This window comes from Bufo gargarizans, chromosome 9, assembly GCF_014858855.1.
Source record: "Bufo gargarizans isolate SCDJY-AF-19 chromosome 9, ASM1485885v1, whole genome shotgun sequence".
Taxonomy (NCBI): Eukaryota; Metazoa; Chordata; class Amphibia; order Anura; family Bufonidae; genus Bufo; species Bufo gargarizans.
In genome coordinates, this window is record NC_058088.1 from 144671166 (window position 1) to 144686006 (window position 14841).

The window sequence follows — 14841 nt, forward strand, 5'->3', positions numbered from 1 at the left end:
TCGTGACACATTGCACTTTATAACCGTGGTAAATTTCAGTCAATATTCTTCATTTAAATTTTTTTTTTAAATGCCAAATTTACAACAAAAAAAAAAATAGAAAAATTAGCAACTTTCCAAATTTCTATTTCTCCACTTGGAACCGAACCGGAGTTCGGTAAATGTTACTTTAGAGTACAAAATAAATGTATGATCTTATCGGAGCCAATACATTCTAATACTGTACGGAGCTCCTACTCCATACAGTATTGGAACAAAGTTTTATGTGAATCGACTTCGGATGTTTCATCTGAAGTCGATTCGCTCATCCCTAGTTTTTACTTTATGTTTTGATCATTTTGTGAATGCCATTTTATTTTTGGGGACATTAGAAGGCTTAGAAGAAAATCTTGCCATTTTTCAGAAAATTTCCAAAACCCACTTTAAGGACCAGTTCAATTTTGAAGTCACTGTGGGGCTTACATAATAGATATGACAAACTTTGTTAACCCTTTAGGTGTTCCACAAAAATTTAAAAGAAAAATGTAGATTAAATTTCTGAATTTCACTTTTTTGGCAGATTTCCCATTTTAATCCGGTAACAAAGCAAGTGTTAACAGCCAAACAAAACTCAATTTCTTACCCTGATTCTGTAGGGTAAGAAACACCCCATTTGTGATCATAAACTGCTGTATGGGCACGCAGCAGGGTACAGAAGAAAAGGAGCGCAGTATTGTTTTTGGAGGACAGATTTCACTGGGATAATTTTAAGTTGCCATGTCACATTTAAAGACCCCCTAATGCACCCCTAGAGTAGAAACCCCCCATTTTGGAAACTACAGGATAAGGTGGCAGTTTTATTGGTACTATTTTAGGGTGCATATGACTTTTTGATAGCTTGGCATTACACTTTTTGTTATGTAAGGTGACAAAAAAATAGCTTTTTGTCATTTTTTTAAATAGTGTTAGGGGTTAGTAGTTACAGGGGTTAGGTCATGTGATTTTTATACAGCAGGTTGTTACGGATGCGGCGATACCTAATATGTACACTTTTTTTTATTTAAGTTTTACACAAAAGCATTTTTAAAGTGTCTCCATATTCGGAGAGCAATAGTTTATTTTTATTTTTTGGGAGATTGTCTTAGGTAGGGTCTCACTTTTTGCAGGATGAGATGATGGTTTGATTGGTACTATTTGGGGGGGGGGGGGGGCATACGCTTTTTTGATGGCTTGGTGTTGCACTTTTTGTGATGTAAGGCGACAAAAAAAAATGTTTTAGAACAGTTTTTATAAAAAAAAAATTCCACAGCGTTTAGGTGAAGGGGTGGATCATGTGATATTTTTATAGAGCGGGTCGTTACGGACGCGGCAATACAAAATATGTCTGTTTTTCTTTCTTTTTTACAATTTTGTGCTTTATTTTGGGAAAGGGGCTTTTTTAAATTTTTTACTTGAAACTTTTTTTTTTATTATGAAAAACATTAACTTTATTTTTTTTTGTCCCACTCGAGGACTCCAGCTTCTGGGGTTTGATCCCCTCTGCAATGCTTTACAATACATACTGGGGCTAGATATCACAGGCTTTCGTAGAAGGCAAGCAACGATGCCTATGGAAGCCAACAGGCTGCCTTCTCTGCCATCGGGTCTCCGTCACTGCAACGTACCCGTTCCCCCTGCAAACCCTCTGCATGCAGTGTTCAACTTTGACCGCGGCATACAAAGAGTTAATACGATGGCATTAGTGTTTTTACCGATGCCAGCGTATGCAGCAGGGGCCCGGCTGTCAGTGACTGCCGGGTCCATGCCGCTGATCTGGTCCTTAAGTCACGTCCACCAGCGCCATACATGTACGGTTAGGGTCCTCTATGGGTTAAACATTAACCACCTCCAGCCATGGGTGTGGTACCATAATCAAGTTAGAACCGACTAATATGGGTAACTCCCCAAGCAACTCACCACAGGCTTAGTTGGATATATGTTCCACCGATATAACATTTCAGCTGTATACGCCAGAACTTACTATGCCAAACACCTGTTAAGACCCAAAACCACCTGGGTCTTGAGTCTGGTTGCATAAACTCACCCTGGAGCACTGCAGCAGGCATAGTGGGGTAAGGAAAGGGTACATAAACCGAGTAATGCATAAACACAGTTCTATGAAGAGGGGGAAGTGAGCCGCTAGCTATACCAACTTCCTCTGCTTTTCTGCAGAATCTCTAAGGCTTCTTTCAGACGGGCGTTGCGGGAAAAGGTGCGGGTGCGTTGCGGGAACATGCACGATTTTTCCCGCATGAGTGCAAAACATTGTAATGCGTTTTGCACTCGCATGAGAAAAATCGGCATGTTTGGTACCCGAACCCGAACTTCTTCACAGAAGTTCGGGCTTGGGATCGGTGTTCTGTACATTGTATTATTTTTCCTTATAACATGGTTATAAGGGAAAATAATAGCATTCTGAATACAGAATGCATAGTAAAATAGCACTGGAAGGGTTAAAATAAATAATTTAACTCCCCTTAATCCACTTGATCGCGCAGCCGGCATCTCTTCTGTCTTCTTTCTTTGCTTTGTGCAGGAACAGGACCTGTGGTGACGTCACTCCGGTCATCACATTATCCATCAACATGGTGATGGATCATGTGCTGACCGGAGTGACGTCACCACAGGTGCTGTTCCTGCACAAAGCAAAGAAAGAAGACAGAAGAGATGCCGGCTGCGCGATCAAGTGGATTAAGGGGAGTTAAATTATTTATTTTAACCCTTCCAGTGCTATTTTACTATGCATTCTGTATTCAGAATGCTATTTTCCCCTATAACCATGTTATAAGGAAAAATAATAATGATCGGGTCTCCATCCCGATAGTCTCCTAGCAACCGTGCGTGAAAATCGCACCGCATCCGCACTTGCTTCCGGATGCTTGCGATTTTCACGCAACCCCATTTATTTCTATGCGGCCTGCGTTACGTGAAAAACGCACAAAATAGAGCATGCTGCAATTTCCACGCAACGTATAAGTGATGCGTGAAAATCACCGCTCATGTGAACAGCCCCATAGAAATGAATTCGGGATTCAGTGCGGGTGCAATGCGTTCAACTCACGCATCACATCCGCGCGGAATATTCGCCCGTGTGAAAGGGGCCTAACTGGATACATATTCTGTTCTTCAGGGATAAGTAGCCCTAACCTAAGGGGGAGGATGGGGAGGGGCCTTTTACTCTCTCTGCATGTATTCTACAAGGCATTATGATCTCAATGGTGCGATCGTGGAGACAACTTGAGGAAAAAATAATTACCAAAATGGAAATAATTACGAAAGTAAAAAGTACGACATTGTCTGATAAGTTTATAGTTTTCTTTTGACTCTACTGGATTTAGTACTGACAGATCTTTACACAATTCCAACCGAACCAATTTAACACATTCCTCAAAACATTCCTCAAGGAATGCTGGTATAAAGACTCTAAGACTTTATATTCAACATGCAGAGGAATGTAAAGCTTCATTCATTGTGTTTTGGTCAGTGACTGTGAGCCAAAACCAGGATTGAAACCTCCACATACATAAGGTCTATGGGAAACATCTGCACCTGTTTGGCGTTTAGAGCCGCACCTGGTTTTGGCTGGAAATCACTGACGTGTGAATGAGGCATACGGCTACTTTCACTTTTTGCTGGATCCGGCAGGGGATAAGCAAAAACACATCCGGTCAATAATACAACTGTCTGCATCCGTTCAGAATGTATCTGGTTGTATTATCTCCAAAATGGACAAGACGGATCTGTAAGTCAATGGGTGCCAGATCAGCTTTTTTTTGTCCCCCCCCCCCAAAAAAAAAAAAAAAGGAAAATCACCATAGACTTACATTGCGATTCATGACGGATCTGTCTTGATCAGTATCCCATGCCGCACACAAAAACACTGCTTGCACCGACATAGGAACCCAACAAAACAGAACAAAATGTATTCTGGTGCACTTCTTTCTAGTTTGTTTAGTTTTGTCCCCATTGACAATGAATGGGGCAAAACTAACGAGTTGTCCTCTGGTTTTGAGACCCTGTGTCGGATCTCAAAACCAGAAAGGAAAAGGCAGATGTGAATGTAGCAGTATAAAAATAAAAAATAAAACAATTGTTCAGTTCCCACCCATAAACAATATTTAACTATCCATGGAGCCTGTCACAACTCGCTGGGTGATCCTACAGTTGTCTTTAAGAGAGAAATGCCGCTTCAGTTGTAAGGTTTCATCTGTGGGGCCCACAGTTATGAAAAACTTTTCATATCATCCTACAAAATTGATTCAAGGTTTAAATCCCTGTCCAGGAGCTTGCTGTGGTTTGTGGATGACGTGATGTTCTGGGTGGGAACTGAACAATAACTTTCGTGAACCATAGTCCTTGTACTGTGCAATATTTGGATTGCCGATTGATCAAACAGAATAATACTACGGTCACTACTTTGTATACAATACCCGCTGAAAACCATCTGTTGCAGCGTTATAGTTATCATGCACCTCAGACTTTAAGGGATACCTAAATTTGTGAGGTCCAGAAGGATTTGTAGTATGGAGGAGGAATATAATAGACGTAATTTAGTGCATTTGGATGTACAGTCACGTCCAATCTGCTATCTGGGGCTGTGACACTATAAAGCGTCACAGCACCAGAGTCTCTGCTCTCCCCGAGAGCAGAGACACTTGGGAAGCGCTTTCTAAAGTGCTCCGATTGGTTAGTCTGCAGAGACTAAACAATCGGAGTGCTTGCTGGCAAGGGACCACTGATTGGTCCAGAAAGAAAATGCCAGTTTCAGGCTGTGATCTGAAATCAGCAATGACCCCCACTGTGCCCCTGATACCTTCACTGCTCCCCAGATGCTGCCTTTGTGCCTCCATTAGCTCCATTGTCCCCCTGCAGCCTGTTCCTATGGGTAGGCATAGATTAGAGCGGCTAAGGAATGGAGCCACTGCAATCAGCAGAGAGTGTGAGCTGCAACTTACAGCGGACACTCTGCTATCACAAATCTCAGCCATTTAACCTCATAGATCAGGCATAGCCAACCTGTGGCTCTCCATCTGTTGTAAAACTACAATTCCCACCATGTCCGGCTGTAGGCTGATAGCAGTTGGCAGTCTGGGCATGCTGGGAGTTGTAGTTTTGCAACATCTGGAGAGCCTCAGGTTGGCCATCCCTGCCATAAATGCTGCGATCAGTAGCAGCCCGCTGCATCCATGGGGTTGAGAGGGAGGGCTCCCTCTCTGTTCCATAGGGCCGCCATTGATGCGATGGCAGCAGCCCAATGATTGCCATGGCAACCGGACGCCATACAAAGGCATCCAGGTTACCATGTAACTAAGGCTAATCAGACCCTGAGGGTCTGATCAGCCTTAGTGTAAATGTAATACAGAGAATTGCAATAGGTGACTATTGCAATGCACTGTATAGCCTTCAGGCCCACTGGATCTTCAAGATCCAAATAACCTCTTACGGACACAGGGCGTACCTGTACGCCCTGTGTATTTCTGATCACTGCCGCGTGGCGGGCGGTGATTGGAGCTGGGTGCCTGCTGAAATCAATCAGCAGACACCCTGGGTCAATCCCGATGGAGGTCCTGTGACCGTGGCATAAAAGGGGTTTGTGCTTGAGGGAGCCCATCGAGTCACCACTCTGCTGTGGCGGGGACTCTGTCTTAGAAGGCAGCCCGATGCCGTGCAGAGACTGCCCAATGCCTTGCACGGCATCGGGAACTGCCTTATACGGGAGCAAAGGAGATAGATAGAGAGATAGATAGATAGATAGATAGATAGATAGATCCCGCTGTCTTCACTAGCAGTATCTCCGCAAATTCACCCTACATTGCGCTTGATCTCTCCTTATCACCAGCGGCATTAGGCCCCTTTCACAGGGGCGAGATTACCGCGCGGGTGCGATGCGCGAGTTGAACGTTTGCACCCGCACTGAATCCTGACCCATTTATTTATATGAGGCTGTGCACATGAGCGGTGAAAAATCGCAGCATGTTCTATAATCTGTGTTTTTCACGTAACGCAGGCCCCATAGAAATGAATTGGGTTGCGTGAAAATCGCAAGCAAGTGCGGATGCGGTGCGATTTTCACGCATGGTTGCTAGGTGACAGTCTATTCACTAAAGGACCTGTGGTGGGCTAAAGGACCTGTGGTGACGTCAGATCACATGCTCCATCACCATGGTGATGGACCATGTGATTTGAGCATGTGATCTGACGTCACCACAGGTCATTTAGCCCACATCGTTGAAGTAAACTACGCGATCAAGAGGAGAAGGTGAGTTAACTTATTTTTTTTTAACCCCTCCAGCGCTATTATACTATGCATTCTGTATTCAGAATGCTATTATTTTCCCTTATAACCATGTTATAAGGGGAAATAATACAATCTTCAGAACATCAATCCCAAGCCCGAACTTCTGTGAAGAAGTTCGGGTTTGGGTACCAAACATGCGCGATTTTTCTCACGCGAGTGCAAAACGCATTACAATGTTTTGCACTCACACGGAAAAATTTTGCATTTTCCCACAACGCACCCGCCTTTTATCCGGGCCAAAAATAAGACGCCCGTGTGAAAGAGGCCTCAGTCTGAAGAAGGCCACATGGCCGAAACGTAACATTTAAAGCTGCAGTAACCATACAATAAAAAGAAATCAATTTAATCCAAATTACGCTGGAGTCTTTCTTCATTTATACTTGGGGCGGGAACCCTACTCAAAGCAAATCAGAACAGAGTGCGAATATTTGAAAATTTTATATCGTGCAAAAGTCCATTTATTTTAGTAATGCAAATTAAAAGGCATTGCATTAACCCCTTAAGGACCCTGGGATTTTCCATTTTTGAGTTTTTGTTTTCCCAACTCGCCTTCCCATAGTCCTAACTTTTTTATTTTTCCATTCACGCTTTATGAGGGATTATTTTTTGCGGGACAAGATGTCCTTTTTAATGGCACCATTTACGGTTGCATACCATGTAGTAGGGAGCGGGAAACTCCAAATGGGGTAGAATTGGTAAAAAAACACAATTCTGATAAAAAAAATATATAATTTTTTTTTACACTGTACACTATGTAGTAAAAATGACCCGTTATCTTCATTTTCCAGGTCAGTGCGGTTCCAATGATACCACACTTGTTTAATTTTTCTTGCGTTTTAAATACTGAAATTTTTTTTTAAACCTTTGGAGGATTTTTTTTTTTTTCAGAACTATATTCTGACCCCTATAACTTTTTTGTATTTGTGTGTACGGGGCTGTATGATGGCTCATTTTTTGCGGGACAATCTGTTCTCTTCAGTGATACCATTTTAAGTGTGTGCGACTTTTTGATCACTTTTTATAAAAAAAAATATTGAGTAGCTGAAATGACAAAAAAATGGCAAATTGGCAGACTTTTTTACTTTATTTTTTACTTTGGTTGACAATAACTAGCAATCATTTGTTTTTCCGTAGTCATTATTGGTGGGTAAATATTCATCAGTAAAGACTTCTTTTGCACTATACCACTACATGCCTGCCACCTGGTGGCTTGTATTGATATATACATCTAATGGACACTGATGCCTGCTTGAGGCTCCGGTCAATTAGCGCAGAGTAACAGGCTCTCCGCTGTTACCGGACCGGAAGCGTGTGACTTCCGGTTTGCGCAGATGCCGTGGTCACATTTGACCACGGCATCTGAAAGGTAAAATGTATGCAATCATCTGCATAATACAGGCATTTCTGAATGGCCTCAAAACTGGAGCGTGTCCCAGCGAGAACTTCCCCACTCCAGTACAGCCTGAAACTGGGTTTTTTGACTTTTTCACTAGGTGCAGCATGAGGCTCCAAAACATCCACATCTCGGCTGCACTGACCGGAGTCCAGCCACTTGCCCTAGCCAAAAAGGAGCCCGGGTGTTGAGCAATGAACTGTTGGGCGTACAAGTTTGTTTGCTCCACCATCAGAGTCACAAAGTGGTCACTGAAAAATAAAAGACTAAAATAGTCATTCAGTGAAGCCCACTGTGGGTACACCATGCAAGTTCACCAGTAAGGGGCTCAGGTGGACTTATCTGGTGGGCCGGAAAACTAGTATGAGCCCCAGAGCTGCTCCTACTGGTTTGGGGTGTTCGCGGACTTTGCCCTAAACCTAACAGAACCACCACCTCATACAAGTACATTTATGAAAAAACAAAAAAGTTCTAGTTCTTGGAATGCAATTTTTTTAAAAATGTGCTTGGTCACTAAGGGGTTAAGTACCAGCGCATCATGACATACTGGTACGTCATGTGTCACCAAAAGGTTAAGGGGTTAAAATCTAGACGTGTCAGGAAAATTCAGAGTTCATATTTGAAATCAGCGCGCTCATTTTACTATAAATCAATTTTTTGCTCTCAGTAGCAAAATCATTGTGGCTGTAGTAGCTGTGTGCTCAGGCCTAGAACGGGTCAAAAACAGAGAACAGGTGCAAATCTTTGTACCTTACATTAGTGTGTAGCCTCCCTCCCGGTTTTGGCTCACAATCACTGATGGAAATCACTAACTAAACCACTGAAGTGTGAACTAGGTCTTCTAGTCTGCAGCCAAAGTGGTCCTGCAGTGCCAAAACTCCTGATTCAATAATGAACTGGCAGAGTACTGATGCCACTCTTTGCCTGATCAGTGAGTGTGCGTCTGCAATTTTCTCTCTCTCCCTGCCCGACATCGATCTATGTGATCACTCCTATTAAATGCAGCTAAAGGAAATTTGATGAGGTCATGATTGTGGGGGGACAAACCAGGAAGATTATGCAGAGCTGTGTGTGCATACTGTGCGTACCGCAGAGCTGTGTGTGCATACTGTGCGTACCGCAGAGCTGTGTGTGCATACTGTGCGTACCGCAGAGCTGTGTGTGCCTACTGTGCGTACCGCAGAGCTGTGTGTGCCTACTGTGCGTACCGCAGAGCTGTGTGTGCCTACTGTGCGTACCGCAGAGCTGTGTGTGCCTACTGTGCGTACCGCAGAGCTGTGTGTGCCTACTGTGCGTACCGCAGAGCTGTGTGTGCCTACTGTGCGTACCGCAGAGCTGTGTGTGCCTACTGTGCGTACCGCAGAGCTGTGTGTGCCTACTGTGCGTACCGCAGAGCTGTGTGTGCCTACTGTGCGTACCGCAGAGCTGTGTGTGCCTACTGTGCGTACCGCAGAGCTGTGTGTGCCTACTGTGCGTACCGCAGAGCTGTGTGTGCCTACTGTGCGTACCGCAGAGCTGTGTGTGCCTACTGTGCGTACCGCAGAGCTGTGTGTGCCTACTGTGCGTACCGCAGAGCTGTGTGTGCCTACTGTGCGTACCGCAGAGCTGTGTGTGCCTACTGTGCGTACCGCAGAGCTGTGTGTGCCTACTGTGCGTACCGCAGAGCTGTGTGTGCCTACTGTGCGTACCGCAGAGCTGTGTGTGCCTACTGTGCGTACCGCAGAGCTGTGTGTGCCTACTGTGCGTACCGCAGAGCTGTGTGTGCCTACTGTGCGTACCGCAGAGCTGTGTGTGCCTACTGTGCGTACCGCAGAGCTGTGTGTGCCTACTGTGCGTACCGCAGAGCTGTGTGTGCCTACTGTGCGTACCGCAGAGCTGTGTGTGCCTACTGTGCGTACCGCAGAGCTGTGTGTGCCTACTGTGCGTACCGCAGAGCTGTGTGTGCCTACTGTGCGTACCGCAGAGCTGTGTGTGCCTACTGTGCGTACCGCAGAGCTGTGTGTGCCTACTGTGCGTACCGCAGAGCTGTGTGTGCCTACTGTGCGTACCGCAGAGCTGTGTGTGCCTACTGTGCGTACCGCAGAGCTGTGTGTGCCTACTGTGCGTACCGCAGAGCTGTGTGTGCCTACTGTGCGTACCGCAGAGCTGTGTGTGCCTACTGTGCGTACCGCAGAGCTGTGTGTGCCTACTGTGCGTACCGCAGAGCTGTGTGTGCCTACTGTGCGTACCGCAGAGCTGTGTGTGCCTACTGTGCGTACCGCAGAGCTGTGTGTGCCTACTGTGCGTACCGCAGAGCTGTGTGTGCATACTGTGCGTACCGCAGAGCTGTGTGTGCATACTGTGCGTACCGCAGAGCTGTGTGTGCATACTGTGCGTACCGCAGAGCTGTGTGTGCATACTGTGCGTACCGCAGAGCTGTGTGTGCATACTGTGCGTACCGCAGAGCTGTGTGTGCATACTGTGCGTACCGCAGAGCTGTGTGTGCATACTGTGCGTACCGCAGAGCTGTGTGTGCATACTGTGCGTACCGCAGAGCTGTGTGTGCATACTGTGCGTACCGCAGAGCTGTGTGTGCATACTGTGCGTACCGCAGAGCTGTGTGTGCCTACTGTGCGTACCGCAGAGCTGTGTGTGCCTACTGTGCGTACCGCAGAGCTGTGTGTGTAACGTGCATACCGCAGTGCTGTGTGTGTAACGTGCATACTGCAGTGCTGTGTGTGTAACGTGCATACTGCAGTGCTGTGTGTGTGTAACGTGCATACTGCAGTGCTGTGTGTGTAACGTGCATACTGCAGTGCTGTGTGTGTATAACGTGCGTACTGCAGTGCTGTGTGTGTAACGTGCATACTGCAGTGCTGTGTGTGTATAACGTGCATACTGCAGTGCTGTGTGTGTATAACGTGCATACTGCAGTGCTGTGTGTGTATAACGTGCATACTGCAGTGCTGTGTATGTATAACGTGCATACTGCAGTGCTGTGTGTGTATAACGTGCGTACTGCAGTGCTGTGTGTGTATAACGTGCGTACTGCAGTGCTGTGTGTGTATAACGTGCGTACTGCAGTGCTGAGTGTGTATAACGTGCGTACTGCAGTGCTGAGTGTGTATAACGTGCGTACTGCAGTGCTGTGTGTGCATACAACAGAGCTGTGTGTGTATAATGTGTATACTGCAGTGCTGTGTGTGTATAACGTGCGTACTGCAGTGCTGTGTGTGTATAACGTGCGTACCGCAGAGCTGTGTGTGCCTACTGTGCGTACCGCAGAGCTGTGTGTGTAACGTGCATACTGCAGTGCTGTGTGTGTAACGTGCATACTGCAGTGCTGTGTGTGTATAACGTGCGTACTGCAGTGCTGTGTGTGTATAACGTGCGTACTGCAGTGCTGTGTGTGTATAACGTGCATACTGCAGTGCTGTGTGTGTATAACGTGCATACTGCAGTGCTGTGTGTGTATAACGTGCATACTGCAGTGCTGTGTGTGTAACGTGCGTACTGCAGTGCTGAGTGTGTATAACGTGCGTACTGCAGTGCTGAGTGTGTATAACGTGCGTACTGCAGTGCTGAGTGTGTATAACGTGCGTACTGCAGTGCTGAGTGTGTATAACGTGCGTACTGCAGTGCTGAGTGTGTATAACGTGCGTACTGCAGTGCTGAGTGTGTATAACGTGCATACTGCAGTGCTGAGTGTGTAACGTGCGTACTGCAGTGCTGAGTGTGTATAACGTGCGTACTGCAGTGCTGAGTGTGTATAACGTGCGTACTGCAGTGCTGTGTGTGTATAACGTGCGTACTGCAGTGCTGTGTGTGTATAACGTGCGTACTGCAGTGCTGTGTGTGTATAACGTGCGTACTGCAGTGCTGTGTGTGTATAACGTGCGTACTGCAGTGCTGTGTGTGTATAACGTGCGTACTGCAGTGCTGTGTGTGTATAACGTGCGTACTGCAGTGCTGTGTGTGTATAACGTGCGTACTGCAGTGCTGTGTGTGTATAACGTGCGTACTGCAGTGCTGTGTGTGTATAACGTGCGTACTGCAGTGCTGTGTGTGTATAACGTGCGTACTGCAGTGCTGTGTGTGTATAACGTGCGTACTGCAGTGCTGTGTGTGCATACAACAGAGCTGTGTGTGTATAATGTGTATACTGCAGTGCTGTGTGTGTATAACGTGCGTACTGCAGTGCTGTGTGTGTATAACGTGCGTACCGCAGAGCTGTGTGTGTATAACGTGCGTACCGCAGAGCTGTGTGTGTAACGTGCATACTGCAGTGCTGTGTGTGTAACGTGCATACTGCAGTGCTGTGTGTATAACGTGCGTACTGCAGTGCTGTGTGTGTATAACGTGCGTACTGCAGTGCTGTGTGTGTATAACGTGCATACTGCAGTGCTGTGTGTGTATAACGTGCATACTGCAGTGCTGTGTGTGTATAACGTGCATACTGCAGTGCTGTGTGTGTAACGTGCATACTGCAGTGCTGTGTGTGTATAACGTGCGTACTGCAGTGCTGTGTGTGTATAACGTGCGTACTGCAGTGCTGTGTGTGTATAACGTGCGTACTGCAGTGCTGTGTGTGTATAACGTGCGTACTGCAGTGCTGTGTGTGTATAACGTGCGTACTGCAGTGCTGTGTGTGTATAACGTGCGTACTGCAGTGCTGTGTGTGTATAACGTGCGTACTGCAGTGCTGTGTGTGTATAACGTGCGTACTGCAGTGCTGTGTGTGTATAACGTGCGTACTGCAGTGCTGTGTGTGTATAACGTGCGTACTGCAGTGCTGTGTGTGTATAACGTGCGTACTGCAGTGCTGTGTGTGTATAACGTGCGTACTGCAGTGCTGTGTGTGTATAACGTGCGTACTGCAGTGCTGTGTGTGTATAACGTGCGTACTGCAGTGCTGTGTGTGCATACAACAGAGCTGTGTGTATAATGTGTATACTGCAGTGCTGTGTGTGTATAATGTCATGATCATGTATAATGTAAAAAAAAAAATGTAGCAGAGCAAGCATGGCACTGTGGAACAATGACCGGAGAAACAGTTACTTGGATTCATTTAATGACCACTTGTGTCATTGCTGTTTGTTACAACGGTCAGCAGATGACACACTAAAGTCAACAAAAGCTGACCGAAACTATTAATCCCCCTCTATGCAGGACCCCAAAGTTAGTAACCTTGACCCCTCCACTTCAATAAACAACCAGGAAAGGTAGATAATTTGTATTTTTCTATTTTCTGTTGCCTAATCCTGAGTTGCGCCTTATGGTAAATATTAATGCTGATAGAAATGTGTAGAATTCTGGCTTCTTGCGCTCTTCCCTTAAAGGAAACCTGTCACCATGATTTTGCGCATAGAGCTGGGGACATGGGCTGCTAGCACATCTGCAGTACCCAGGTCCCATAGCTCTCTGCGCTTTTATTGTGTTAAAAAACAGTTTTGAGTGATATGCAAATTACCTGATACGAGTCCTGTATCCGGAGATGAGTCCAGCGGAAAGGAGCCCAGCCCCGCCCCGCTTCCTCCAAATCTCCTCCTTGCCGGATGACGTCACAGAGCTGGAGCCCCGAAATCTCGCGATGCGCGAGCTAGCGCATGCGTAGTTCGTTCCCTGTGCTGATGCCAGTACAGGGAATGAACATGATGCCGACACTGCGCATGCGCTAGCTCACGCATCGTGAGATTTCGGGGCTCCAGCTCTGTGACGTCATCCGGCAAGGAGGAGATTTGGAGGACGCGGTGCGGTGCTGGGCTCCTTTCCGCTTGACTCATCTCCGGATACAGGACTCATATCAGGTAATTTGCATATCACTCAAAACTGTTTTTTAACACAATAAAAGCGCAGAGAGCTATGGGACCTGGGTATTGCAGATGTGCTAGCAGCCATCTAGCAGCCCATGTCCCCAGCTCTATGCGCAAAATCATGGTGACAGGTTTCCTTTAACTCACACATTACCAAGTTAAAACAACAGTTTCCAAAATGTATCTTCAAAGGTTGAAGTAAATAACTCTTTTCTTGACTACATGTCAAGAAAATATCAGGCTTAGGGCTCATTCACACGACCGTTGGTGTCCCGTTCCGGTATTGAGGATCCACAATACACGGGCACCGTACTATTGTCATTCCGCATCACAGATGCGGACCGATTCATTTCAATGAGTCCGCAAATCCGGAGATGCGAATGGAAGAACGGAACACTATGGAAGCACTACGGAGTGCTTCTGGGGTTCAGTTTCGTGCCTCCGCACTGCAAAAAGATAGCAAGCTCTATCTTTTTGCCTCACCAAGTGAATGGGTCTGTGATCCCCATGAGCCTGTCCCACGGAATGGGCGTCACACGTTCGTGTAAACGAGACCTTAGTCTGCTTCCTAATAACTTACGTTTTTTCTCTCTCCTCATCTGCATGTTGTAGATAGATTGTTCCACTCTGTTCCTTGACCGAGTCTTCCAATGGTGTTAAAAGGTCCTCTAACTCTTTCTGCTGAGAAAGTATAAAGTCCAATTCTTGATCCAACCTAAACAAAATAAAATCTGTCTATAAAACCTTAAAAGAAAAACACCATGCCAAAGAATTTACAGTAACGTGTAAACGTCTAAACCTCATTCTTCGGGCTCTTTCACACTTGCGTTCTTTTCTTCCGGCATAGAGTTCCGTCGTCGGGGCTCTTTGCCGGAAGAATCCTGATCAGTTTTATCCTAATGCATTCTGAATGGAGAGAAATCCGTTCAGGATGCATCAGGATGTCTTCAGTTCCGGAACTGAACGTTTTTTGGCCGGAGAAAATACCGCAGCATGCTGTGCTTTTTGCGCCGGCCAAAAATCCTGAAGACTTGCCGCAAGGCCGGATCCGGAATTAATGCCCATTGAAAGGCATTAATCCGGATCCGGCCTTAAGCTAAACGTCGTTTCGGCGCATTGCTGGATCCGACGTTTAGCTTTTTCTAAATGGTTACCATGGCTGCCGGGACGCTAAAGTCCTGGCAGCCATGGTAAAGTGTAGTGGGGAGCAGTATACTTATAGTCCGTGCGGCTCCCGGGGCGCTCCAGAGTGACGTCAGGGCGCCCCACGCGCATGGATGACGTGATTGCCTGGCACGTCATCCATGCACATGGGGCGCTCTGACGTCATTCTGGAGCGC

General features: G+C 46.3%; 1 protein-coding gene across 7 annotated transcripts in view; it reads right to left on the bottom strand.

Annotated features, from left to right (window-relative positions):
• The window catches only part of NUP62CL (nucleoporin 62 C-terminal like), a 93242-nt gene that overhangs the window by 24089 nt on the left and 54312 nt on the right, over window positions 1–14841 (bottom strand). For all 7 annotated transcript variants that reach the window (XM_044305467.1, XM_044305468.1, XM_044305465.1 and 4 more), the window contains one exon: window positions 14082–14216. In XM_044305467.1, coding sequence (XP_044161402.1) covers window positions 14082–14216 — 135 coding nt within the window. The remainder of the gene's footprint in view (window positions 1–14081; window positions 14217–14841) is intronic.